This window comes from Penicillium rubens, assembly GCF_028828025.1.
Source record: "Penicillium rubens strain IBT 27055 chromosome Unknown utg000003l_segment0_segment0, whole genome shotgun sequence".
NCBI lineage: Eukaryota > Fungi > Ascomycota > Eurotiomycetes > Eurotiales > Aspergillaceae > Penicillium > Penicillium rubens.
Window position 1 is genome coordinate 4,098,976 of NW_026890601.1, and position 26,512 is coordinate 4,125,487.

Consider the following 26,512-nt stretch of genomic DNA (forward strand, 5'->3'; position numbering starts at 1 on the left):
TGGAGTTACTCATTGATGGCTAGTTCGCTTTTAACTGGAGTTAGATGTTATAGAGGCAGACACTGTCTTTTGCTTGGTCTGTATATTTACATAAAGTAACAAAAGTAACGTTATTGCAAAATCATTTCATAACAATTAATGTGTTGGATTGGGGCAAGATCAGCAGCAACGGCTATGAGTTGTCGCTCTGAATTAGGGCTTTAGCGTCTTAGTAAATTCCTATGTAACCTACAGGGCTAATGCTTTGACAGTACATAAGCATATTTTCAAAGATTTTAGATTTTTATCTTGGAAATACAGAACCTGATTAGCATGCTTGCGCCTACTATAATTTAGTTTTCCAAAAATGGGGACCAATCGTTCACATCACGGCGGTTAGTGTTTCTTTTAATAGACTCCCCCATGTCCTAACAATTGGACCACATAGAATCATGTCGAATCGTTATAAATGCCCGCATTTGACTTGTAGAAGCATAAAACTCTAGAATATGTACTTATAGGCAGACTTCCCGTAGAAAATACACACAGTATTATCCAAAGCTGCCACGCTTGACCAGTGAACGCACCAATTCAAGAAACCATGACATTCAGACTTCTGAAACCTCTAGCTGTATTAAGCCGCCAATCCCAATCGCAGTGATACATCCAATCCATCAAGAACCTAGGCGACACATGGCGCACTCTTACCGAGGAAGCATGAATCGAGCCCGAGAGAACGACAGTCATGGCGACCACTTTCGATTTCGTACTCAAAATCATAACCGAGTCCGATAATTTCACACTCGAGATGATGACAATTAACCCCTTCCCCCAAGCCTGGGTTATCAACCCCGCCTAGACACTACCGCATATTGCCAGACTACGGAACGGACTTCCTCTGGCCAGCCGTTGAGGATATTAGAGAAGATGAGCAAGGATACAGACGAGGCAGAGGAAGAACTCGTCTCGTTCCCGTCCGTATAATGCGTGGGTGGATGAGTGGAGCGATAACTGGAAGAGGGAAGTTGAAGGCCCGCAGGACTATCGTGGCCCTGTCTTCTCGGATAGAACTGAAGAGGTGGCGTGGAATGTCGCTGGGTATATGTTGGCTTGGCGTATTGTTCTTGGTCCCGGTGTTGGAAGTGTTGTATACACTGCTGGTTCTACAGATTACCTGCTTGAACGGGGGAATGGATTGGCGACGGAGAGGTTCTTGGGGGATCAGATTGAGCTTTTGGCCATGGGGGCTAAGGGGCTACCCTGGTTCACTCTTGGCTTTGTATTGATATAGTTGCATTGATATAGACAAGGCCAACTGTTACATCAATCAGTTAGACGTGTCTCAACTAGTATGTCGACGATGCCTCCGCATTTGGGGCATAGAACAGAGGGGCGCTCGATATAGACTGAGCCTAGACTACGCCGCAGGTCTTCAGTCTACAGTCTCCAGATCCGACTACACCAGATCCATACCTCCCCGTACAAGTACAGCCTACAAGACCGGACCGAGTGAAGAGAAACAAGTAAAATGTAATTTCATCCCGGGCAAACAGCCGAAGCCCGGATTCTCATAACCCCGGCCGTCTTCACGAAGACTGATGATCCCCTCCCCAAAAAAACATACAAGAACCACAACACTGACGCCCTGATTTAAATTTCCATGGGGATCGCCAGCCTTTTTTTCTCGGGAATCACCAGCTCCAACAAGCACAGGAAGAAAAAAGAGTATCCGTCCACGATCTTCACCATTCAACGGGCATCATTTTGGGTTTTAGTCTGATGTTCGCTGAAAAGGAAGATAAACCACTCCCCCCACACACGACCGACCGCACCTGGGTCCGGACAAGCCATAACCAGGTGGGAAACTCCAGAGCCAAAGCCGTCACCGCCATAATCTTTCCCATCGCGCCATGCCGCATCATCGGTCCATGTTGAATCGTGCGAATAGTTACAGATGAGGCGTTTAATCCTTGCTCTTCTTGGGGCCCTTGACCTTGGCGACACCGCGGAACTTCTTGGAGCGGTTCTTCCGTTGCTTGCCTGTAGGAAGGGAAAGGGGTTAGCAAAAAAAGAAGGAACACAACATCCATGTTTCGCGATTGATAATCGCTGAGGAGAGAAAAACATACGCTGCTGGCGGGAAGCCTTCTCGATCTTGCTGGCGGCACCGATACGGACGAGACGGTAGTGAGGCTCGAACTTCTTCAGGGCCTCGGAGGAGTCGTAGACCAGAGCGAAGCCGGTGCTCTTACCACCACCGTACTGTGTGCGGAAACCGAAGACGGAGACCTGGTCCTTGTTGGACTTGTACAGGTCGGCCAGCTTCTCACGGAGCTCGTCCTTGGAGACGTTGGGGCGGTTGGGGTGGAGGACGTCCCTAGATATTCGCGAAAAGATGTCAGATCGGGGGTTTTCTGGGTTTTTGGTTTGTCGACGCTTGTTTCTGTGTGTGTTGCGATGTTCCGAATTGCATTCCTCTTTCTCTTTCTCTTTGTGCTTGGTGGTTGTCGAATTTCCATATTGCGCGCCTGCCATGCATTTCCCACACACAGATCCAAAACGAGGGGGAAAATCAGGGGGGTTCTTACACGACCATCTGCTTGCGGGCAAGCAGAGGGTTGCGGATGAACTTGCGAGTCCGCAGAGTGACGGGAGTGTCGGCCATTTTGGTGTGTGCGTTGGATGGAGGAAGTGTCGACGGGGTCACTGAGGATGTCGAACTTTCAATTTTCGTGTGGTGTGGGCTCGGCTAGGGTAGACGCTAGCCTGTTTGGGGTATCTGCCTCAGGCTACAATGACTAAGGTTATTTATGCCTGAGGCAGAAAGTGCTGATCAGCCCTTGCTTATCACATTCCTGACTCATCCACTCTTTTCGCCCGGGCTCCAATGAGATCTGCCGCATTGATATCAAATTCATTACTATGTTCATCCAATGACCATGACCGACTCTATCGATAAATTAGCGGCGCAGTATTTCCAGCTGGTCGAGCTCCAGCAATTGGCCCTCCCACCAGGCCCGGTGTTGATCCAGCCAGCCGTGCAAGCAGCCTTATACGAGCGCATGTTCAACGAAAATGCAGTCTTCCCCATCCCACCAGACAGCTATCGAAGCCGAGTGCTGAAACAGATTCTCTCACGCATCGAGGAATCAATCACAGACCCCGAGGAGGATGTATGCTCACCCACCTGTTTAAATCCATTTTTGCATTTTGCATCTTGATCTTTCAATCATTTCCTTTTCTATCCCACGTAATTCACCTCACCAATGCAAAATCTCTTTATATTCCTTGATTTTACACCTATCTAACCTCTTCCCTCCCCCGTGGAAATAGGAGATCAACGACGATCTCATGGAAAGCTGGAGCACACTAGTCTCCCAGCCGAAACCCTCAGCCCTGCAACAAGCGCAGCAGCTGTCGTTAGTCAAGTACACAGCGCCAGCATGCAATGCGGGGACCTCTCCCGAGCGCACAGTCACGACCTCTGAATCACGCGGCCTGATTTTGTCCGCTGGAACCACCGGTAATCGGACATGGGAGGCTGCTCTGCACCTCGGTTCGTTCCTGGCGTCCGAGACGGGCGAGGCTCTTGTGCGCGGTAAGCGGGTTATCGAATTGGGTGCTGGCACGGGCTTCTTGTCGCTGGTTTGTGCTTGCCATCTTGGTGTGCGCTCTGTTGTTGTTACTGATCGTGAGCCGGCGCTTATTGATAATATCCGTGATTGTGTCAGGCATAATCTGCAGGGGCGGGAGTCTATTCCTATTTATCCTGCTGTTTGGGAGTGGGGGACTCCGTTGGAGAGGAAGGGGGATCTTGCTGGGTTTGGTTCTGATGAGGGCGAGGATGGGACGGGGCTGAGGTTTGACATTGCTCTCGGTGCTGATCTGGTGGGTGTTCTTATGTGCTGTATACTTCCAATGTTGGTTTTCGTGCTAACATGGCTAGATCTATGATACCGACCTTGTTCCTTTACTCATCTCTACTGTGCGGGATCTTTTCGAGAACTACCACATTAAAGAATTTATCATTGCTGCGACCCTGCGCAATGAGGATACTTTCCGCACGTTCTTGAATGCTTGTGGTGAGTCTCAAAGTTCAGACATGGACATTGATGCTCAGGTCTTATACAGCGCTAACATCCACAGAAACCAACTCATTCACCGTTGAAACCATTCCGTTCGAATCTACACCATCAGAAGACCAGACGGGTTTCTTCCATTCGACCAGCATCCCAATCCGGACATATCGGATTTCGCGGATGAAATAAGCAGTCACTTGAACTGCGTTTACATCACGAGGTAATGACTATGAATAGAGAATTGTGATATCATGCAAATGATGCAAAAGTTATGCAACTTGCTGCTGTAGTATATAACTAGCTCCAAGGGAACTATGCAAAATTGTTCAACCCGACTAGAGAAAACTCCAATGGTATTGAGGTACTCAATGAAGTCAAGTCCAAGCCACAGGATGCTGTCGCGTAAAAGATACATTGTGAAAAGGACCAAAGAGTGTACATCATATCATCTAGACACGTTTTAGGAAAAAGATGAAAGCATGGGTATCATCGCGACTCGCGCCATTCCAAACCAGGAATCCAAGAAATGCAACAACCAAACCGAGAAAGCAGAATGCAAAAAAAAAAAAAGAGATAATGAATGCAAGATTAAAACGAGTGTAAGCGCTAAAGAACAATGAATGTGCAGGTATTTAGGTTGCGCGGAATCTAGCCATTATCTTCGGCTAGACTCTCTCGCAGCAGGTTTTCGTCTATACTTTGTGCATGAATTGAAATCGGAGCAGGAGGCGGAGGCCGCAGGCCCATTATCGGACCCTTTTGGTTTACACCTGGGTATCTGAAGCGGAGAGCTAATGGGTCAGGGGATTTGGGCGCAGAAGTAGAAGGTGACGATGTCAAAGACGTGTTTGGCGAGTTCGTCGGATCTTCCGAGTCATTGTCTGATGAGACTGCTGCGATGCCCCAGCGACCTAGCACCCAACCTCCCATGCGGCGACCCAACGTCGAAGCTTTGCGGGGCCCAAGGGTCGCGGTTGAGCCGGTGCTGGTGCTGTCTGTGGATACGACGGATGCTGTGTCGGACTTGGTGTGGTTTCCCGCAGCCATGGAAGCAAGCAATGACTGGGATTTGTGCTCTGAGCTCGTTGCACGATCGACTGTGATGGCCGGGGCCGAGATCACCGGGGGTGTTGACAACAGTTCGACACTGGGTGATAAGATGCGCCGGGGAATCCGCATGCCGGGATGCCAGTCGCCCATTCGCTTGTGGCGACTGGTGGGTGTATGGATGTCCATTCCAGCAACGGAGACGGAGAGCAAGCTGTCATGGGAAGAAGATCTGCGCAAGGATGAAGGCTGTACATGCATGGTAAAAATGTCATCTTCGGTGGTCGTCAGTGGCTCACCCGTAGGCGAGAAGTAAGCCGCTGATGGAGATGGTTCGGATTCCTCTGGGATATCTGGCTCTCTTGTGACATTATCAGTGTTCAAGAAGTCTTGGCGGCTGTAGATATCATCTTCAAGTGCGGATAAGTCGTCGGGTGCATCGTGGTTATCAATGCCACCGAATGGCCGGAAAGGCATATCAATACCCTTCAGGTTCCGTGCCTGCATCAAAGGCGAAGAGAACACAGTGCTTTCAGGGCTAGTAGGCTGAGAGAAATCAGCGCCACGTTCAACGCGATCAAATATCGATGATGTCCGGAACGCGGACCGAGGAGAGCTTGCCAGCGAGTCCGGAGCATGAGATTGTGCTGACCAGCGGCGTGAGGATGAATGAGGTGGGATGGATACAGAGGTTTGCGACAAAATGGTTGACATGGAGGATCCAGATGACTGGGAGCGATGAAGGCCTCTTCGGGGCGACTGTGCCCGTGTCGCAGAGTGCATTGCGACCGGGCTTAACAAAGCGGAGCGGCGTTTCTTCACCCGACGGTTCAGCGGTCCTTTCTCCTTCTTTGTAGCTGGAGTTGGAGTTGGTGTGTGGAAATGATGATGGATGTGTAATTCCTGAGACACGCGTCGTTCTTCCTTCGCTCGTAGCTCCTCGCTCAGCGTGGTGGAAGGCCTTGGCTGCACATTGTCCTCTTCATCGGCGCCGGCCAGCGGCTGATGAGAGATAACCTGTTCCCGTAGATTCTGTACTTCTTCATTCGAGCTTTGAAGCATGTCACGTAGCTCCATGATCCCGACTTGCAGGTTGGCGTTGTCTTGCAATATGTCCTTGACGAAACGAGATACCACGTTTGTACCACCTGCGTTGCGGCTGAGTTCGGAGGCGGCAGCGGCACCCTTGAGACGCCCCGCTGCATTGTCTAGCTCGCGCTCCACAGCTCTCTTGCGTTCCATGCGTTGGACGAGCTCTGTATGTCGATCTCTCTCCTCGCGGGCCTCTTTCTCGATGCGGTCGACTTGATCATGAAGGTCTCGCAGGGTGCTCTCTGCTTGTTTCCACCGTTGGACGGCCGATTTCTCATCTTCCTGCACTGATACAAGGCTCTCTTGAAGCTTAGACTGCTCGGTCTCCATGAGAGCTAGTTGCGCCTCGAGCTCTGCTGCACGCGTTGCGGCCACTGTCAATCTTTGCAGCTCAGACTCGGTGTTCTCCAAAGTAACTGTTAGGGACTTGACATGGTCGTCTGACTCGGCGACCGCTTGATTCAAACTGTCAAGTTGCTCTAACAGACTGCGATTCTCTTCGATGATGCGAGCATTTTCAGCTTGGACTTGTTGCTTTTCGCGCTCTAGGTCGTCAATGCTGCTGACCAAACGATGACGGTCCTCTTCCGCTTCAGCCATATAGCTTTCATGGCGGTGGAGCAAGGCCTGTAGAGCAAAAGTCAGTGATGAGGGCTCAAAAGATCCTGCCTGGGCAGTATAACCATGAAAGGTAGCCATGACGGACGCCAACACAGTGCGAGAGAATGGGAGATCGAGATCGGACGGAAGCCATCTGAATGCAAACGATCTGGTGTGTGCACAAGTATGCAGAATGTGAAACGGTATAAATGAAAGAGCAAGGGAAAGCAAAAGCAATAAGATAGTAATTTCCGAGGAATGATAAACTGATGTATCAACATGCATGCTTCAGCCAGCCCAGGGAACAGCTTGGCGTTTGATTATACCCAACCAACAGCGACATCATTTCGGGCAGCGAAGATCGAAAAAGACACGTACCTGACCTAGCCTCGCAGCAGTCTCCAGATCTTTCTCTAAGCCCTCGAGAGCTACATTGTTATGCTCGAGCAAAGCGCAGTCATTGCGGCCACAGCAGCAACGCAGGGTGGTGGAAGCGCTTGAATGGGTAGGAATGCTGAGATGTTCAGCGCTATGTGGAGGATCCATACTAAGAATGTGGCCCCTTTGGGGAGCTGAGTGTGGAGAGAGGCCTGATCATCAGAGAACTCTGCAGCTTCGAGGTATCAGACTTACCACCACTCCATTTGATGTGAGAAAGCGGAGATCCCGAGGCCAACCTTGGAAATTCAGCCGATGAGATAAGCCCCCAGGTGTTCGAGGCCTTACCGCTTTGATATTGCTGGGTCTCACCGCCTCTAAGTATAGAATGGAGCTGACGTCACAAAGACATACCTATACCTACCTAGGTAGGTATACAACTACTACTAGTAGGATCTACGCCAGGAATTGAAAGGTGTTTCATTATTAAGTTAAGAGTGTGTTAAGGCCAAGCAAAGTTAACATCAAGTTTAAATAAAATCAAAAGGTAAGAACTCAGGTCACTATTAAAGATTCAAAAGTAATGCCCAAAGGGGACTTATCATTCTGGCTAAGAGATACGTAGAAGGTAATTTGACAAAAACAGAGAGTTATGAAAGTATCAAGATGAACAAGAAGCCCAAGCTAACATCTGAGATTGTTAGGTCCCTCCAGAAAAAGGAACATAGAAGAAAAGAAAAAAAGAGGGCGCAAACAAGACCCTAACCCAGCGCCAGTCAAAGCAGAATATCATCCCGAACATTAATGAACGCCCCAGCGCCGCCGTCTTCACTGATCTCGTTAACCAGCACTTCAGTTTGCTGGTATAGCCTTTCCAGCGCAGCAGCAGATGATTTGCCCAATGAGACTACAGCATCATGTTAGCATTGCTCCTTGCAAGTATAAACAGAAACAAAGCAGAATAAATAAATCAAGCAACATACCAAGAATAGCCGAATTCAACTCCTCAGCCACAGCCACCCGCCCCTCGGCATCGAGGTAATGGCCATGCACAGACCGCTTCGGATCGGGATACGCCACCAGGGAGAAGATATCATCCAGCAGTTTCTTATCACCGCCATGCTCGTCAGTGGGGTAATCAGCGCGCAGCTGCTGGCCATATTGTACTGCCTCTGTGAGGAGCTGGTTGAACTGCGCGACGACCTCGGGCTCTTCGGTGTCCATACCATCCGCCACCCAGGCGTCGCCATCCCCATCGTCGAGCTCCATCTCCTGATCGAAGACGGCGTGCTCGTGCGAGTTGGAGGATGTCGAGCGGCGGCGCTTCGCGGCAGTTGCCACGGAGAGTTCGTTGGACCGCCGCATCATTTCGAGGAATTTGCGGCAGCGCAGTTTGAAGTGGATTTCCGGATGATCTTCTAGGACGTTGGAGTAATACGCTTTCGTGTGCTTGAGGGCCTTGTCAATGTCGCCATCTAGGATTGCGGAGCGGATTTCTATGGGCTGTCAGTGAGGGCTTGGCACTGGGAGGAATGTGGAGGTGTAGACTTACTGTTCCGGTTGACGGCTTCGCGGTCTTCCTCGACCTCGTATTTCTTCAGTGGCTCGTTGCGGCCGTTCTGCAGGGCTAGTGTTTCGGTGGCCACTTCTTCTGCGAATGCACGGGCTGTGTCTACGTAGCCGTCATGGGCGAGGAACTGTGCGACTAACTCTTGCATAAGTGTCGACTCGTCCAACGGTGGTTGAAGACCAGCCGTGGATGTTTCGTTAATCTCTGATAGAACGTTGAATCTCTCTTGCTGATGGGAATTAGCTTGACAACGTCAAGTACATAATGGAGAAATACACACCTTGACCATGCCGTCTATATCAAAAACGAAAGGCTCCTGTCCAAAGTTCGTCTTGAGATGTACTGGCGGTAGTTTCTTCATTCCGACAGATGGGAAAAGGTTTGTATTCCGCAGATCGTGAAACGCATTTCCTGGCAAAATTAGCCTAACGTATCCCTATTACAATCCACACAAAAAAACTTACCCAAGAAGACTCCGTTCTTCGTAAAGAATGCAGATCCCGTAGAGAAATTCACACCACATCCGACTGTGTCGCCAGCACCAAAAGTCGGTCCATATGCTCGACCTTGTCCTTGGCTTTCACCAAAGAACGACTTTCCATCATCGCCATGGTAAGCCCATGATTCCGTCTCCCAACCGGGAAGTCTCTCGACAGACGCCTTCGGGCTAGAAAACCCAATACCGATCATGCTAGGAGGGAAAAAGTCAGCATCCACAATTCAATATCTCCCAAGCTGCTCATTCACATACCCCTCCTTCGGCTTTGACTCAATCTTAACTTCAAAGTAGTAGATCCCGCACTGCGGTGGCATAGGGTGATCCGCGCGCAAGGCGGCAGCTTCATGGTCATGCTTGTGCGTAGGACCAGTGTAGCGCACATCGAAGTTCTCGTTCGACAATTCCAGGCCGGAAAACTTGTCTACGGAGCTCCACTGACTGGGTAGAGGCATGAGGGAACCGGCCGGGGCAGACGGTTCCTTCTCTATGATCTCATATGTCATGCCGCGGTGTGACGGGGCGATGCGGGGAAGGTGGACATTGCTGGACGAGGCGGAGAGAGGAGGATTGGAGGTCGCGGATGAGGGATCTCGCTGTTGAGCAGCGATCTTAGCGCGGTGGGCAGTTTCGAGACGGGCGATGTAGCGGGAGTTGCGGAGGTAGGATGGGGTGAGGAAGGCCGGGGTGTCGGTGAGCCCTAGGCCGTGCGGAAACTCGGCCGAGCGTAGAAAGCCGGCATACTTGCGAGACCAGGGAGGAAGTGACTCTGTTGAACCTGTGTTTCTCCAGGCGGAGTTCATGTGCATGTCTGCGGCATCCACGCCGAACGGAGCCCGGTGGACTCGGCTGTCGGACGAGGGGTAGGAAATTGGGTGGGAGTTGAGGAGATGTGAGAAGGAGCTAGAGATTGGAGGTGAAAATGCGTTGCCAGATACTACCGAGGCGTAAGAGGAGCGGCGTTGGATGGATGATATGCTGGGGTACGAAGTCGGAGCTCGAGCTCCACCGGATGGGGGGAAGGGAGCATCGGCCATGATGTTCGCGGGTCGCCCCCCAAATGATGCCACGAAATCAAGGCCACCGTTTCTGCGTTTCTCGTTTGTTCGCTTTTTGGCTTTGGGGTCCACAATCCGGATTTCGTTTGGGGACTTGCGCTACGAAGTTGAGGGGTCCTGTAAGTACGTGGTAGTAAGCATTAGCCGCTGTAGTAATGTGGAGATAACGACATGCTAGTGCGTGGTAGTAAAGGCTACGGGGTAGAGTGCGTGGAGCTAATGGGTGCTTGTGATAAAAAGAGTGCGTGGAAAGTCCAAGATATGTGAAAGATGCGTGGAGACTCACAGCAGAGGTGCGTGACGTTGCGTGACAGGTCTGAAAGCAGCAGATCTTACCACGTCGCAACCTCACTATTCTAAAATACAAAGCCGTCAGATCCGAGATTCTAAAATAAAAAAAAAGACGTGTAGAGCCTAGTTATAGCGAAATAGCTAGATCTTGAGAATCACGAATCGCTTTTTATGCATAGATTGCGGGGAAAGGGGAATCGGGATGTTGTAAGGATGAGAAGGAAAAGAGGGGAGGTGAGTATCATGTCACGAGCTGATGCGGACTTCCAAGGACATCGACGCTCGGCTACTGTGCTACTAGGAGTCGGGCAGACAAGGACTTTGTTCGAATGTATACTTCCAAGTACTCAGGTACCCAGAGATCCAAGTATATAGCCACATACTATGGATAGCCACATACTATGGATAGCCACAACTGGAGCAAAAAATTAACTGTGTTATGCTCCCAGAGCAAAGATCTTCGAACAGAAGATAAAAACATAGCTGATACCCAGCAAAGAAGAAGAAGAAAAGGGCTATAATACAAAACACACATACCGAGTGAAATAAGCCAGATCCCCGGCTACAACCCGGTGCACTTAAAAAAATAATAATAAGCCCATTAGCCATAGACAGTTCCTTCCAACGCCAAACCCAGATCCGACATAGAACCCAGAGAAACAAAGAAACAAAGGAAAGACAAAAGGCACGCAAAATCTATAAGTACAACACAAAAACCCCCATCCGACATCGTCACTGTCATACTCAAGCTGTCATAGCAATGGCCGGCGACGAGGGCTCGACAAGATGAGAAGCAGGGGTGATATCGCCATCCCCGGAGTTACTCTTCTCACTAGGCACAGCACTACTGCCATTGGCCGTGTCAGTGCCGGGAGCATGAAGCGTAGGCTTTGTATCACTATCACCACTTTCCATCGCGGCAACCTTGCCATCGACCGAGTCGTCGGACTTGGATATACCCGGTGTGCGCCAGGAGGGGAGTTGCCACATAACACCGGTGAAGCTGCGTAGTTGTAGGGGCTTGCGTTCCCATTTGCGACACGCGGCTCCGGTGCGATCTAGCGCGCGCAGACCGGCGTTGATGGCTCCGGTGTTGGCTTTTGGTCCCAGACGCTGTGCAGCCGGGATTTTTGTAGTCTCACCTTCGTCACTAATATAGATGGTAAGTTAGCTTTTGCTCTTTCTTTCGTCCTAGCGTTGTGGTGCTGCATTGGAGCGTGTTGTAGGTTTGCTTACAGTCTGGGCTTCTTCTTGGGGCCAGGGCGTCCCCGTGACTTTGCAGAAGGGTCGGTTTGTTCTTTTGTCCTTTTGTTGCCTGGCTTGGGACCCGGAACACCCTTCCGACGCGGTGTATCGCCTGCAGTCGCCCCTGTGGCGGGTGTAGAAATGGCGTCGGCGTCGGAGCCATTGTCGGCAGAAGATGGGCGGACGGTAGGGAGCTCGGTGGACGAAGCTGGTGAGGAGTGGTCGTTGGGTTTGATGGTATTATTTTGACCCTTGATCTTTGGGCTGGCGAACTGCTGGAGAGTATCCCCAGACAGCTTGAGAACCACCATCAAGGAGTTGGAGGAATTCTTAGCTCCACGGGAGCGACCATTTGGAGTGGCGGCGGGCATGATGTGATGATGGGGGGGGGGATGAGACGGGATTGCGCGAGGGTACCGGATATGGTTGAGGGGAATAATTCTGGTGACGGAAGTGTAGGCAATTCACCGTGACGTGGTGTGTGTTTCTACCGCCCTCTTATAGATGTAGAAGAAGTATGTGTAGTTCGATCGCATAGTCCGGAGGATGGAAGATGGAGGGAGGGGAAAGGGAAAAGGGAAAAGGACAAGGAAGGGGCGAAGTAAAAAAGGGATCGTGGGCCTCATCGTAGAAAAACTCATACCATGAAGCACAGGGGATGTGTTGAAGGTGTGGACTTCGGCGTACTGTCATTACCAACTTGGCCCAGCCACTTCGGGAACGGGGGGAGCTTGATACGAGAGTGTGACAATACAATACCGATATATACAGCTTTTCTTGTTCTTTTGTACTCGATTTGATTATTATTATAGTGTTATATATGTTGTATGGATATATTATATGTATTCGATAAGTGAATGCTAAGACCTCAAGTTCGTCTATTCCAGTCAAATATCCTCTTAGGCAGAAACTTACCAGTCTAACCTCCAATACAACATATAGTAAGTAACCCTAACCCGTTGATGGATCTCATTCCACACCCGCTGCATCCCGAAAATAACTCACTGACCGCATGATGTCTCGAGAGATACGCCTTTTTTTTTGGTCTTTTTCTACAAAGAGAGAAAAACTCACATCTCTTTGAGATCAAGTCAGTCCAGGTGGACTCATTCTCAACAGATCTGGTGAGGGTATCACGAGTCTTCGTTCTCACAAAGCAACATTACGGGTCGCCACCTCGGAAACCTGAACTTCGATTAACTAGTTGACGGAACCAAAAGAATTGCCAAATTACGCGAAACTGCCAAGGGATCGTCCAGCTAACTAAAATTCCATACACTTGTCGATTACAAAGATACAAAGAATTCATGGAATACCTTGGAATAGCTTGAAACATGTAAAATATACAATCTAACCTCTACATATGTAGTTTCAAGTCTACTGAAATCCAATCAATCGCGCTTACTGTCACCGTCAGCCTTGCGTCGTTCAACCACTTGTGCCACGGCACGTTGCACCTCAGGACTGGACCGCACCCCGCCGAGGATCAGCCCTTCTTTCATGCCCCGTCGGAGCGTCGAAACGCTTTCACGGTCACCCCGGAAAGGAGCTAGGCCCATCTGCAGCGCCCGCGTCGCTTCCATATCCGTGCCGCGCGTCAACTGGATCAACTCTCCGATCCGCTGAACAGTCTGCGGCGATATCTTATCGCCGCCATTTCCATTCCCAGCGACTTTAGCGGTGGGCGGTGCGGCCTGCGAGATGAAAATGTGTAGCATGATGGAGGCGCGGCGGGCTAGCGTCAGGATCTGGAAGGGGAGGAGGTAGAATGATTGTTTAGGCAGCCAAGCCTGTAGCGCGATGGGAAGGTATGCAGTAGGCATGAACACCGCCTGGGGGTGCGTAATCAAGCCGAGTTCGAGGGTCAGCATCGCGGCGAACGTGTAGAAGCGCCACTAACGACAGTCAGCTTATACGATTGAAACACTCCAAATAATGATACTGTGCACTCACGTAACGGCCCCAATTCGCCCACCACAGCCAGTTCAGTACAAGCATTGTGACAAACCCGCCGATATATTGCGGGACGATCGACTTGACCAACGAGGTCATCAGGAAGTCGCGCATGGTCTTCTGCTCGCCCCATCCGAGCATATCTGTCCCGAATCGGTCATACGCAAATCGTTTCACCGGGTCCGCCAGTGTTTCTTGTGCCTGTCGAAGGTACAGGAAGTAAGCATCGGACCCACTGTCCAGCCCGACTTTATCGGGGTGATATTGAGCTGCGAGGCGGCGGAACCGCGACTTGATTGCGCGTTCATCGGCAAATGGTGATACGCCTAGGGCTTGGTAGTAATCGCCTGTAAGCTGTACCTGGTAGAAGGTCTCGTAGAGTGTGTAGAGGAGGTAGCTCGTGATCACGAAGATGAAGATACGGCGGCGATGACGCTCGAACCGCGGAGTCTGAGGAAGTGGCTTGGGTTCACCAGCGCGTATGGTTAAGCCATAGTAGACACTTTGTAGAAATGATGTGGCGTACTGTCATTCGTATCAGCTCCCATTCCACGTCTTGTACAGCTCCGTATCGCGCTCCACTCACATTGGGGAGAACAGCCCACCCGAAGAAAGGCAGGAGGGATGACATGGTGAGTAAATCAATTTCACCTGAATAATCCCACCTGTACCATATCAAAACAGAAATCAAAAACCAGAAAGATAAAAGATAGATCCCTAAGCGCCACTTGGCGATAGCAATCGACCCCAAATAATCCCGGGGGGAACCATCTATCGTCCCGTCACCGCCTAGCTCCACCGCCTTCCTAAATCATCATTCCAAAAGCCAAAAGAAAAAAAAAGTTCTCGACGCCCAAAAGAAAAAAAAAAAGAAGCACTCCAATCCCTCCACATCGACACGACAAGCTCCGTGGAGCGCCCAAATTGCCTCCACGATGGCAATTGACGCAATGGAAATCGACAACCTACCGCTGCGGTCAGCCGACACAGAGCGCAAGCGCAAATCCAAAAAGGACGCATCCACATCCGCATCACCATCCAAAAAGCGAAAGCAAACCCCATCCTCAAAAGCAACTCCACAAGTCCAAGACTCCAATCCCGAGTCCCCCTTCACCCTCACAACAGCAACCCTCTACCTGCCCCTGTCACCCATCTCCATCTCGCCAACGCACGCGCTGGCCTCGCTGCTGGCCGAGCATCTCTCGCCACTGCTCCTGACCTACTTTCCGCCGCTGAAGGGCGCCGTCTTGGCTTACTCCAATGCCTCAATTTCCAGCAAGCCGCCGGCAGGTCCACGCTCTTCCTCGGATCTGAATCCGCAGCCGCTCACCCTCGCCACAACGGCGGACGAGTACGGCGTCTTGTACGTTTACCTGACCGCCACGTTCCTGGTGTTCCGGCCGAAGCGCGGGCAGACCTTGGACGGATGGGTGAATGTGCAGTCGGAGGGATTCCTCGGCGCTGTTGTGTTCAATTTGTTCTCTGTTGGCGTTGAGCGCAAGCGTCTGCCCTCGAACTGGAAGTGGGTGCCGCCTGGTGAGGAGGCCGAGACGCCGGCTTTGACAGATGACGACTCGGGCTCTGATAAGGATATGGCGGATTTCGACGCCGAGAAGGAATGTTTTAAGCCTGCTGCGCTTTCTGCGGAGGAGATCGCCATTGACGGCGAGGAGGAGGATGAATCTGCTCACACTGGTTACTTCCAGTCTGTTTCTGGACACCGCGTGAATGGATCTGTGCGCTTCCGTGTTGTCGACGTGGATGTCATTCCCGGTTCTGAGCGGGATCGTGGATTCCTTAGTATTGAGGGAACTATGCTTTCTGTTGAGGAGGAGGAGAGGCTCTCTGAGTCTGAGCGTCAAGGACAGTCTTTGCCGCCGTCATTCTTCTCATCTCCCAAGAAGCTCTCTGGATCTATTCCCGTGATGGATGTCCCGGCCGCGTCGGCGGTGCAGGAGCTCTCCACTGTGGATGTGCATCTTGACCCCAGCCCCAAGAAGGAGAAGAAGGAAAAGAAGGAGAAAAAGGAGAAGAAAGAGAAGAAGGACAAGACCGAGAAAACCGAAAAGACTGAAAAGAAGGAAAAGAAGGAAAAGAAGTCCAAGTCTTCCAAGTCGAAGAAGAGCAAGGACGAATAAATTCGCTCTGTGTACATGTCTGCATGAGCACCGATATCATACATCACTGTTGACTACATCCTGGATGGGCGTTCCGGTTTGCTTGTTCTTATTTTCCGTTTCGAATGTGTATATGTCAATTGAAAAACACTTGATTCCAAACTATTTCCCATATTCATTATTCAAGTCATCATATCCCACCTAGAGCTTAACAGCGAAAACATCCGCACCACCAACAATCTCCTTCTTCCCCGGCATCTTCCCAGCCTTCATCAACTCTGCAGACTTAGTCATAATCGGATCCATCCCCATACTAGCGACCGCCACAATGGTTTCCCCAGCCGTGTAATACGCAACAAATTTCGCCTCCCCCTTCTCTTGCAAAATGACATCATCAAACCCGTTAACTGGATTTCCACAGTACCTCAACTGCGCCCCAAGAGCCGACCAAAACACCGGAATAAACCTCTTAGGTTTGAGTGATGACAGCGGAGAATGCCGCGCATGCACGATCGCGCGCGCAGCCGCACGACCCGAATTCTGCGCGACGTTCCAGTGCTCGATGCGGACTGGGGAGCCGTCAGCGTCAGCGCCAGGGCCAAAGTAGGGATAAGTTGCGATATCGCCGATGGCGAAGACAGAGTCTTGCAAGCCTGGGACGAGGAAGTGGGAGGTTGTTTTGATGGAGCCGTCTTTCTCGAGAGTGACTGATTTGTTGTCGCGGAGGAAGTCTGTTGCTGGGCGGACGCCTACGCCCAGGATGACGATGTCGGCTGGGAGGGTTGTTCCATCTTTTAGGTGGACTGCGCCGACGGTCTGGCTGTCTGACGGGTTGGCTGATGCGTGGCTTACGCTTGCTGAGAGGTTGAATTTGATTCCGGATTTCTCGAGGTTTCCTTGGAAGATGCGGCCGACTTGTGTGCCCATTACGCGCTCCATTGGGGAGGACTCCATGCCGACTATTGTCACGTTGTGGGATTTCGAGAGCGCATTGCCGACTTCCATGCCGATGAAGGAGCTGCCGATTACCACGATGTTTTTTCTGTCTTGGCCGGCGGCTGCGAGAATTGCCTGCACGTTATGGATGGTGCGCAGGGTGAAGACGTTGTTTAGTTCCCCATTGAAGCCCTGGAGCGGGAGTCTGCGTGGGAGGCCGCCTGTGGCTAGGACTAGTTTGGTGTAAGGGACGTTGCGGCCAGATTTAGTGAAGATGGACTTCTGTTCAAAGTCGACGGCTGTCACTTCGTCTGTAATGGTTTCTATGGCAGCTTCGGCGTACCACTCTCGTGGCCGCCATTGGATCTTGGCTGGGTCTGTAATTAGGGCTTTGGATAGCTTGGTTCGATCTATGATTAGATCAGGCTCTTGGGAAATGATTGTAATCGCCCCGGGGTACTTGAGCTCGCGGATGGCTTGAATAAGGCCGAGAGTTCCGCTTCCTCTGTTTGGCGTTAGTGTGGGTATCTAATTATCTGAATGAGATGGAATGAAGGAACACATGCATAGGGTGTGTGAGACAAGGGGTGTCATTGATGCACTGGGGAGCTGGGAATAACACTGTAGTGAGGGCAGCATAGTGAAGCACTTGGCGTGCGCGGCATAGTGAAGCACGTAGAGTGGGAGCAGCACAAGCACTGGGAGCAGGCATGAAGCATGGGCATGGTGGAGCGTGTGAATAGCACCATGGCCCAAGAAAGCACGTGAATATCAGGGGAGAAAAATAAAAATAAAAAATTCATCGCCCGGGGGCGATCCGGCAACTCGAGATCCATCGGCACTCGAGCTGAGGATAAGCGGGTCCCAAACAAGCGGTGCGCCAACTCGTCGCCAACATCAACCGCTTGGCCAAAAGCCCGCTTACCCATACATTCACACCGTTAAGTTCAATATAGCACGGAGAATGGGTATAGTGATGAAGCAAAAATAAAAGACAACTTACCCTCCAACAACAACAAGTTTCTCTTCCGGTTGTGACACACTGCATTTAACGACTGGATTGCGCTGTCCTGCTTTTACATCTTCCTCTTTCGCTAGGATGTACACGCCGTCTTCTTTTTCAAAGACTGCGAATTTGTTAAGCGCATTGGGAGCTGGGGCATCCTCAACATCCCCAGTGGGGACGTTGTAGCAGGCTGTACATATAGACGTTAGCTCTTTGTTCTTGTCTTTGTCTTGAACGAAGGAAACTTACCTCCATGCCACGGACAGGTAAGCCTTCCATCTTCGGTAACGACGCCATTCTTCAACGGTGCTCCATAATGCGTGCACCGCGTATTGAGGGCATGGACTTTATCGTCCAGCTTGACGAGGAGAACCTTCCCTTCCTCAATGCCTTCGACTTCAGCCTCGATCTTGTCTAGATTTTTGAGGGACGTGAAGGAGGAGATGTCCTTTAGTTTGTATTGTTGGGACATTGTGGATATATTTCGTATGGATTGGATGGTTTTGAATGGGGATAAGTTGGTAGTAGGTACTGAAGAAGTTGGAGAAGATGAAGAAGATGAGGTTGAAGAAGAAGAGGTCAAGAGTAAGCTGGATATGCGGGGTGAAGGAATATGGCGTAATGACCAGAGAGAGTTACACCGCCGGGATAGTTGGATGGATGGCCACGTACTTAGTCGGTACATGGTTAGAAGAAAAGAGGAGAAAAGAGGAAAGTTGAAGAAGAACTTGCTTTAATTAATACGTCAGTGTCTTTGTTGGATCCATTGCAATGCTTTCCAAGGTGTGGGATATACCTACAGATGTACAGATGTAAGGTATCAATGCAACATGAAGTATACAGCTACCATGACATCACTTTTTATATCCAATCCAACCAATCACTGCCAACGTTTTGTCATGATCTGCAATGGATTCAGAATAAAATCTTGTATTTGATGAAAAATAAAATAATGTCCAGGGAAAAAGCAAATTGAATGTGCAGGTTCCTAGACGCCATCGCTCTGCGCCCGTACATATACAAACGTAAAATGCCACATCCAATATCTCTTCAATGTTCAACTTTCAATAACAAATAATCCAGTATTTCAGAACTTGCGTGACGAGCGCCTCTTCTTCTTCTGGCTGGAAGGACTGATACTCACCTCCACCATGTGTTGGAGTCTCCCAGTAGAAGCTCGGGGTGGATGTCCAGACGAGCGAGGGGTGTCCTCACGTTGTGAGTTCCCATACACTGCAGATTTGGAGCGCTGGGATGGATTCAAATTGGAGGTGGGTTCGGGTGTTTCACGCGGGCTGGAGGTGAGATCAATCACTTCCGATGCCTGGGAGGCGGGGATTTGGGAGACGGATTCGGATGCACCCACTCGCTGGGAGATTTTGGAGCGAGTAGATGCAGCAGGTGATTCCGTTTCAAATGTTGAGGGGAATGAGGTTTGCTTTTGATATTGGGCATCCTGCTGAGCACTCATTGGTGGGTTGGGAGAGCGCGAGGTGGATGCCCGTGGGGAGTCAAGCGCCGAGAAATTGAGGTCCAGGTAGGAGTGCTGCAGACTGTCTTCCAACCGCTCGGGACTCTGGTTTCCTTCGCTGTTGTTGCCGTCGCTATTGTCGATTTCACTGTTGTCGTGTTCACTGTTGTCGTGTTCACTGTTGTCGTGTTCACTGTTGTCGTGTTCACTGTTGTCGTGTTCACTGTTGTCGTGTTCACTGTTGTCGTGTTCACTGTTGTCGTGTTCACTGTTGGCGTGTTCACTGTTGTCGTGTTCACTGTTGTCGTGTTCACTGTTGTCGTGTTCACTGTTGGCGTCTTCACCGTTGCTGCCTTCGCTGTTATTGCCTTCGCTGGTAATAAGAGAGTCGCTTGGCTCCGAAGGTCCATTTCTTAATCGGTCTAAAAGATCTCTCCACGATTCAGAAGAGCTGTTCGGAGCCGCACTAGGCTTGTCTATCTTCGTATCTCTTTCCACCAACAGTGAACCAGAATCAGACGCACCAGTATTACCGTTACGGTCAATGGTGGACAGAAGTGAGCCAGACTGAGGACCGCTGTCCCCGGAATCGCCGGGCGGCACAAGATTTTCGTTAACAACCTGGCGCTCATGTTCTTCATGATCGGACATTTCTTGATCCTCGGGATCATCCGCGAAGGATTGATTTGCGGAAGCGTATGACAACACGGAAGGATCCTCGTCCCGATTGACTAGCGCCGATGGCGTGTCTCCTCCGATGAGGGTATGGCCTTCAAGCTCGCGACTGAGCTCAACACCAGGGGTCATTTGCTGCCAGGATCGAGCAGAGTGAAACCCAGTGAAAGAAGGTGAAGGGATTGGGGGAGTAACACTGCGCTCATTAGACCCACTCTGGACTTGGATCTGGGGCACGCCTCTGCCAGGGGTTTGTTGGATAGGTTCATCGGGCATCCCTGGGGACTCAAGACGGCTAACTTCATTTCCGATGGTGACAAAGGTTGTGTCGTCAAGGTGCATTTCGTCAGCAAGGGCTGCTTGGGCGTTTGGTACGGATTCTTGAACTACAGAGACACTTGGACATGTAAGCATGAGCCGACAACCAGAGTTTATTTCACTGACATGCTACCTTCTCGAGTATTGTTCTGGTCTTGAGATTCTACACCCGACTGCGCAGCGGGTTGGAGAAGCTTTGGATCGCTGAGTTCAGCAAAGGTAAGTTCGCGATAGCCGTCATCGTCTCCCTCGTCGTTGGCTAGGTCTGGTATTTCGAACTTGCTGAATGGACGGGGCTCGTCGTCGGATGCTGATGGGGGCTTTCGGTCTCGCTTGGCCAGTAGTACATTAATCAACCCCTGGTCTTTAACAGAGCGTACCTCGGCTACTCGGTACTCAGACATCTGAGGTTGCCAGTTCGTGGCCTTGGACATGTCCAGCTGCCGGAATGCAATGATTGCGCCGACCTTCGCTTCGCTCTCAGTCAAATCAGGGACAGAATTTATGTCGGCGGGAATCGATGGTAGGTCATCGAAGGTAGCTTGTTCAGGTTCAGGGGCATCGTCATAATTGATCTGATCTCCTTCAGCTTCGCCAGCATAATGGCCTTCATAGTAAGGAGCAGCTTCGCCTCCCCAATGACCTTCGTAATGGGGACCGGCTTCGCCTTCGTAATAACCCTCGTAATTGGCGTAATAATCCCCATTCTCATCGTATTCCTCCTGATCCTCATATCCTTCGTAGACCTGAACACGCTGCTTTCTCTTCCGCTTCTTGTTGGGGCCCTTGAGCTCACGGATCGATGCATTGGCTGCTTGGTCCCAGCGTTGAACAAAAGGATAGGGAGGCGCGGTCATATCAACTTGGGGATAGAGACACTCGACAGCACGAACGACAAGCTTGTTTTGCCAATCAATGTCGGATGCATCTTCATCATCTTGCATCTGGTCAGTCTCTTCTTGGGCGTCTTGCTTAGAAGGCTTGTTCCGGTGCCCGAATGCACTAGCTTTGGCAGCGAGCTTTCTCCGCGTTTCTTCTTCGTCTTCCTTAGTCTTTGGTGTTCGCATTCCCAGGGATCCGAACAGCATGCGTCGTGAGCTGGCGATGTCCAGGGTACGTCGGTTCGCAGGTTCCTGCTCCTGCCGATCCTTGCCGGGCACTTCTTCTGACACAGGGGTCTCCCCAACGGCAGATAGAGCAGGCGGGACATTTTCCTTCTCTGATATCCCGTCCACATCAACACCATTACCCGACGCAAGATCGCGAAGCAGCTTCTGGCGCTTGGCTTCGAACTCTTTCTGCTCCTCTTCCTTTTTCTCTCTCTTTTGCCTCTTGATGGAAGATTCGGCAGATTCTTGTTCCGGTTCCACAGGTTTTTGAGGTTGCACGAATGGCTCAGGCTTAAGATATTGTTCCGGAGTATGCCACCCTCCGTGGGTCTCTTCCCACGCCCGCAATGCATCAAAACCTGCTTGTTGTGGGAGAGCGCCTAGCTGCTTGAGCTTAGATAGACGGCGGCGTAGTTTGATGCGGTTGTTACTCTTTTTGGTGCGTATGGACCCTTCACCAGGAGCGCCGACAGAAACCCGTTGTTGCACTTTCTGAACAGGCGGCGCCGCTTCCTCATCGGAATCCGAGTCTGATGTATCAGATTCTTCGGAGCTTGAGGATGAATCTGAATCTGAATCTGAATCTGAGGGTGCCTCCGCCGCAGGCTCCACCTCGCTTGAAGAATCATCGTCGGAATCGTCATCGGAACCGCTGTCTGAAGACACATATGAATCGGACGAATCAGAAACGGAAGTTTCAGCAGCACTTTCCTCAACCTGTGGGGCCTGCGGAATTTGTGGGAGAGCAGGCATACTCTCGTCCTCCTGTTCAGCTCCCTTGTTGAATCTCACAGCCTTGGAGGTCCTGGGAGACGTGTCATCTGCGCGAGACCGCTTGCTGGAAAGAGATGAGGCAGCTGCGACTGAGCCCTTGGAAGTTGGTCGCTTGGCTATCGAGGTAGCACGTAGTGGGTGCCCACTGGCATTCCGAGTCTGGTTCCTGATATCAATGAATTGAGAAGGTTCTTCAAAGTCCTCTTTGAGCGCCTGGAGTTCGCTCTCCAACTCATCTTCCTCAATCTCAGGCATCTCAGACATATCCGCTTCACTGTCAGATTCTGTGGCGTGGTCAACGGGATGACGAATAACCGTGCCGAGGGACTCTTCGTGCTCGGCGGGCACGACAGAAAGCTCCTTCCCGAACCCGGTATTTGGAGGCGGAAGCCACTCTCCATCACCTTCCTCGTCGGCATGTACTTCCCCGGCCGCAAATTCTGGAGCGTGCTCCCAGCCAGAAAAGACCGTGCGCCGCTTCTTCCTTGGGGGGATAGTAATTGCAGGGCGTGTAGAGGTAGTTCTTTTCAAGAACGGTGACCCAAAAGGTACGCCGTCGATCAGATGCTTGCCATCGGCAGTAATTTGGTGGCGACCACACAGCCTTCTGGTCCGGAGGTCTGCTAATTGAAGGGCGCGGATACTAAAGGCGAGAAATTAGCCCAGTGTACGACATTAGAATGGTTGTTAGATGCACATACACAACTTCGTCTCCGTCTCGGAGCAAGCCATCAACCTCCATGAAGTGGAGGCATTCTGAACCAGCAACTTCGACAACATAATCTTCCAATCCCCACTGGCCACTGAACTCCGCATCAAAGACACTAGGTTCAGTTTCCAGTGGCACAACTTCATTCACATCCTCGAGGAGTTGTGCGACCGTATATCCACCGTTCGAGAAGGCGATGTTCGGGGTGCGAGACGATGCAACAGCTGCGGTTGATGCCGGGCGCTGAGTCCCATATTCACCTAGCATAGAAGTAGACGAAGTCGTTGTCCAGAGAATGCGCGTGACCGGCAGGCCATGGCGGGAGATAACGAGGTGGAGACGCATGGTGGATGGTCAGTCGTGAGCTAAATCATTGACGCGGTGAATGGACTTTTTCGCGATGGTGTTGGAGGTTTCGATTCGAGTACTCGGAAGTAATGTTTCGGTGCGGGGTTAATCCAGCTTGTCCGAGCTAGTCTAGCAAATTTGATTGAGATTTGACGTGAGGACAGATGCCCATAGGACTGGACATGTGCTCGAGTGGAAGATGAAAGCAACTGATCAGAGCTCAATCCGCGTGGAGGACACGCTAGCCTCTTTTGGAATAGCGCACATCTTGTTCCATAAACTTGCCTTTTCCCCATTCTGATATTGACTTGATGTGCACTATCGGCTTCATGGAATATGGCTCATTCTTCGGATCGAATATAAACAAACTGCCTTGAACGGGCGCTACACTACGTGGGCTAAATTGCAGATTCCTTGGACATTAACGCCTCCATAGACCTATAAATTTCCTGAGCAAGACAATAGCCTTAGGAACACTTTCAACACTGAAATTTGATCGGGTATCGAGTTTGATGGTAGAAACAAAGTAGTTGCTTTGATGCGTAGTGCCATTATTGCTGGAATAATCACCGGCAGAGTGCCATGAAGCTCCAATTAATTTCAAACCCGGACACTGAGCGTGAAAGAGGAGAATATGACCAAATTAGTGAAACCAAACAACCTATTGAGCCCGATTTGGATTTCGTGGCACAGGCTTCCGATTAGGAACACCTAAGTTCATTGGACGAAGATTACTTCGCGAACGCTGGTGTTGCATAGCTTGGGGAACGTTCAGCTGATTCCCCGCAACAGGTTCATATTGCGGCGGGCTTTCTTCATCAACGTTGTTCCGTGGGAATTTCATCATGCTCCCCGGACGTCTCACGGGGGATGCAGGAGGTGATCCAGATTGGGATTCCGGCGGTGTGGTAGGTAGCATGTCGAAGGACTCCGTGGAAGCACGATTGCCTCGGCGACGAGGGGCCGAGGATCCTTCTGCGGCGGGCCCATCCTCAAGCGCCTTACCCGGTAGGGCTGCGGACTTGGAATCAGCTCCAAATTCTACTGTACTTGGTGACGAGGCATCTGGTGGGTGATACTCGCGACGTGGTCCGTCCAGTGGACTCAGGTGGTCTCCCATGGCATCCTCGTAGCTGGGTGGTGCGTCGTCATATACATCACCGGAATTGACAGGTACAGGCTCGCCTGTTGGCCTTGGTGGCATGGGTGGTCGGTTGCTTCCTATTTCTGTTGGCAAGCTGGGCTGGGGTTTCACTTTAGAGGATGGTGATGGCTGAAGGGATGCAGCGGCCATTGCATCCAGGAGGGCCTGTGGTGGAGCGATTCCTGAGAATACTCTGACTGGCATTCGTAGGGGAAGAACGATAAGTTGAGGCTATGCCATGGTCAGCCAAGAGACAACTTTTAAGTGTTAGTGGTTTCAGCATACCTGCATTTCCCGGGCATTTCCATGAGTCAAGCCCACTCGAATCTCCAGCTCGTAAGATCTTTGAATGTTACATGTTTCAAAAGATGGTGCCACCGAATTAGGTAATGGATGCCGATTCCACAGCTTTGGATCAATAGCCCAATCAGTGCCTACGGGATCCCCTGGCTTGCCCAACGGGATATTCATATTGCTGCGGCTCATGATGACCCACGAGCCGCTTTCAGTGCGGTTGAGGTCATGGGCCAGAATTTTCGTGTAGGATATTAGTTCCACCTGCAACATCTGAAGGAATATTACGTCAGGACCCTCGGTCAGCTTTTTAGCGAGGAGACGGAGGGGGACGGGTTCGTTGCAAGTGAGAATAGAGGGGTTCGGGAGCCGAGCATCAACAGACACCCGAGGAGGCTCCGTGTATGGCTCTTTGAGTGAAGAAGATCCGCGTGAGAATAGGCTCTTTTTCTTAGACGCAGCCTGGATTTTTGAGAATTGGTGTTGCCGCCTGGCGTAGGTTTCCTCGTTGGGATTCCCGACTCTTGGCGGTTCAATTGGAAGGAAGTTCAGAGGGACAATCTGAAATCAATTAGCGAGTGCGGCAGTAGCATATTATCGGGGCATATCACTTACCGATCTGATATTTTCTTTGTAGAACTGCGGCCGGATGACTGTGGCCTTGACGAAGTATTTGATATCTGCTACACCTGGGAACCCGCTTAAAGATGGCGGGAGAGTCTTTCTGACGTGTCGGTTGGTGTCTTTAGCTACCTCGACTTTCAACCCAGAGAAGTTTAGATTGGTAAGCATGCTGTTGGTGGTGCTGCATGAATTATTGAAGGGGAACTAGTAGAGCGTTAGTTGTGTCCTAGTACTCATAGACTAGACTCTTTACCTTGAATTCGAAAGGGTACTCATATGACCCTGCGGCAAAGGTATATGCTGGCGCAGGGGACCCATTCTGCATCACACCTGGTGTCGGGAAGACGGTAGCAACCTTGTATAAGATCTGCATTCGTTGGTTAACCAATGCTCCAGCCAATATTTTATCGCGCCGATAGATACGACAAAACAAATTCTCTCACCTTGTGAACCTCAAGCTCCGTTCGCTTTTTGTCCGAGTGCACATTTTGGGGATTCTTGGGACCGGATAGACGAGTGCGGCTCTCGCACTCCAATTTGACCTGAATGGCCCCGATGGCTGCTTCTGCCGGTAGCTGGAGCACAACCTTGCCCTTCAGGAAGTCCAGATTTGTGTAATGGGTGTGGCGGCTATCCAAGACGATATTTGCGGACATGGCGGGCGCCCGGGCCCTGGCGGGGCTCTCTCTTCGGTTGGTGGCGGCGTTCGAAGGGTGAAATGGAGAAATGCGGTCGCTGGAAAATAATGCACCAATTATCAAGTTCTCGGAAGATGCAAATAACGTACGGCTCGACGTGAAGAGATGTTGTGGGGGCCGTGAGATGGGGGAAATACGGATTATATGTGAAGGATCCCGGAATGACGTTTCGGGCGTTCGTAGATCAACTGATTGCCAAGCAATATACAAATGCCACAGACTCGCCCAGTATGATCAAGGACTTTTGCAAGATTAAAGGCTAGAAGGTCGAATTAGGCGTATATGCTGCGCCTCAATCACATCACAGCCACATTTCTAAGACAAAGGGCATCATTCCGCTAATATCCGGAAACTACTCCGTATAAGTCGAACGGTTGTACTATTTGTACACTCCTCCATCGCTGCATACTTGGACCGTCAAATCGATTAATTGATTTCCTTGAATTCAATCATCTGTTATATTGACAGATTTACATTGGTTTGACTGTTTGACTGTACAAA

At 50.8% G+C, this 26,512-nt stretch overlaps 11 protein-coding genes across 11 annotated transcripts; 3 read left to right on the forward strand and 8 right to left on the reverse strand.

Moving 5' to 3' along the window:
* Window positions 1–501: 501 nt before the first annotated feature.
* N7525_007773 (uncharacterized protein) lies at window positions 502–1,553 on the forward strand (the record flags this gene model as incomplete). Its single annotated transcript, XM_061214199.1, has 3 exons — window positions 502–765; window positions 816–1,242; window positions 1,285–1,553. Coding segments are annotated over 3 exons (960 nt in total), but the record flags the coding sequence as incomplete, so codon positions are not given.
* Window positions 1,554–1,635: 82 nt separating this feature from the next.
* On the reverse strand, window positions 1,636–2,728 carry N7525_007774 (40S ribosomal eS24 domain-containing protein; the record flags this gene model as incomplete). Its single annotated transcript, XM_002568186.2, has 3 exons — window positions 1,636–2,019; window positions 2,109–2,356; window positions 2,568–2,728. Coding segments are annotated over 3 exons (486 nt in total), but the record flags the coding sequence as incomplete, so codon positions are not given.
* Window positions 2,729–2,912: 184 nt separating this feature from the next.
* N7525_007775 (protein-lysine N-methyltransferase) lies at window positions 2,913–4,247 on the forward strand (the record flags this gene model as incomplete). Its single annotated transcript, XM_061214200.1, has 4 exons — window positions 2,913–3,152; window positions 3,313–3,867; window positions 3,926–4,061; window positions 4,126–4,247. The coding sequence occupies 4 exons, from the start codon at window positions 2,913–2,915 to the stop codon at window positions 4,245–4,247; spliced, it is 1,053 nt and encodes a 350-aa protein (XP_061068631.1).
* Window positions 4,248–4,706: 459 nt separating this feature from the next.
* On the reverse strand, window positions 4,707–7,343 carry N7525_007776 (uncharacterized protein; the record flags this gene model as incomplete). Its single annotated transcript, XM_002568188.2, has 3 exons — window positions 4,707–6,866; window positions 6,904–6,966; window positions 7,176–7,343. The coding sequence occupies 3 exons, from the start codon at window positions 7,341–7,343 to the stop codon at window positions 4,707–4,709; spliced, it is 2,391 nt and encodes a 796-aa protein (XP_002568234.2).
* Window positions 7,344–7,951: 608 nt separating this feature from the next.
* N7525_007777 (uncharacterized protein) lies at window positions 7,952–10,278 on the reverse strand (the record flags this gene model as incomplete). The annotated part of the gene is made up of 6 exons (XM_002568189.1): window positions 7,952–8,082; window positions 8,159–8,671; window positions 8,728–8,974; window positions 9,026–9,156; window positions 9,210–9,436; window positions 9,497–10,278. 6 exons carry the CDS (start codon window positions 10,276–10,278, stop codon window positions 7,952–7,954), a joined length of 2,031 nt encoding a protein of 676 aa, XP_002568235.1.
* Window positions 10,279–11,334: 1,056 nt separating this feature from the next.
* On the reverse strand, window positions 11,335–12,206 carry N7525_007778 (uncharacterized protein; the record flags this gene model as incomplete). Its single annotated transcript, XM_002568190.1, has 2 exons — window positions 11,335–11,740; window positions 11,827–12,206. The coding sequence occupies 2 exons, from the start codon at window positions 12,204–12,206 to the stop codon at window positions 11,335–11,337; spliced, it is 786 nt and encodes a 261-aa protein (XP_002568236.1).
* A 1,020-nt stretch (window positions 12,207–13,226) lies between these two features.
* On the reverse strand, window positions 13,227–14,419 carry N7525_007779 (J domain-containing protein; the record flags this gene model as incomplete). The annotated part of the gene is made up of 3 exons (XM_002568191.1): window positions 13,227–13,730; window positions 13,789–14,313; window positions 14,375–14,419. The coding sequence occupies 3 exons, from the start codon at window positions 14,417–14,419 to the stop codon at window positions 13,227–13,229; spliced, it is 1,074 nt and encodes a 357-aa protein (XP_002568237.1).
* Window positions 14,420–14,723: 304 nt separating this feature from the next.
* Window positions 14,724–15,926, forward strand: N7525_007780 (DNA-directed RNA polymerase I subunit RPA43; the record flags this gene model as incomplete). Its single annotated transcript, XM_002568192.1, has 1 exon — window positions 14,724–15,926. One exon carries the CDS (start codon window positions 14,724–14,726, stop codon window positions 15,924–15,926), a length of 1,203 nt encoding a protein of 400 aa, XP_002568238.1.
* Window positions 15,927–16,106: 180 nt separating this feature from the next.
* Window positions 16,107–18,532, reverse strand: nfr1 (putative AIF-like mitochondrial oxidoreductase (Nfrl); the record flags this gene model as incomplete). Its single annotated transcript, XM_002568193.2, has 3 exons — window positions 16,107–17,346; window positions 17,845–18,037; window positions 18,097–18,532. The coding sequence occupies 3 exons, from the start codon at window positions 18,530–18,532 to the stop codon at window positions 16,107–16,109; spliced, it is 1,869 nt and encodes a 622-aa protein (XP_002568239.2).
* Window positions 18,533–18,934: 402 nt separating this feature from the next.
* Window positions 18,935–23,248, reverse strand: N7525_007782 (uncharacterized protein; the record flags this gene model as incomplete). The annotated part of the gene is made up of 3 exons (XM_002568194.2): window positions 18,935–20,390; window positions 20,438–22,837; window positions 22,896–23,248. The coding sequence occupies 3 exons, from the start codon at window positions 23,246–23,248 to the stop codon at window positions 18,935–18,937; spliced, it is 4,209 nt and encodes a 1,402-aa protein (XP_002568240.2).
* A 664-nt stretch (window positions 23,249–23,912) lies between these two features.
* Window positions 23,913–25,969, reverse strand: N7525_007783 (arrestin (or S-antigen), N-terminal domain protein; the record flags this gene model as incomplete). Its single annotated transcript, XM_002568195.1, has 5 exons — window positions 23,913–24,626; window positions 24,681–25,250; window positions 25,305–25,517; window positions 25,567–25,680; window positions 25,757–25,969. The coding sequence occupies 5 exons, from the start codon at window positions 25,967–25,969 to the stop codon at window positions 23,913–23,915; spliced, it is 1,824 nt and encodes a 607-aa protein (XP_002568241.1).
* Between the last annotated feature and the right edge of the window lie 543 nt (window positions 25,970–26,512).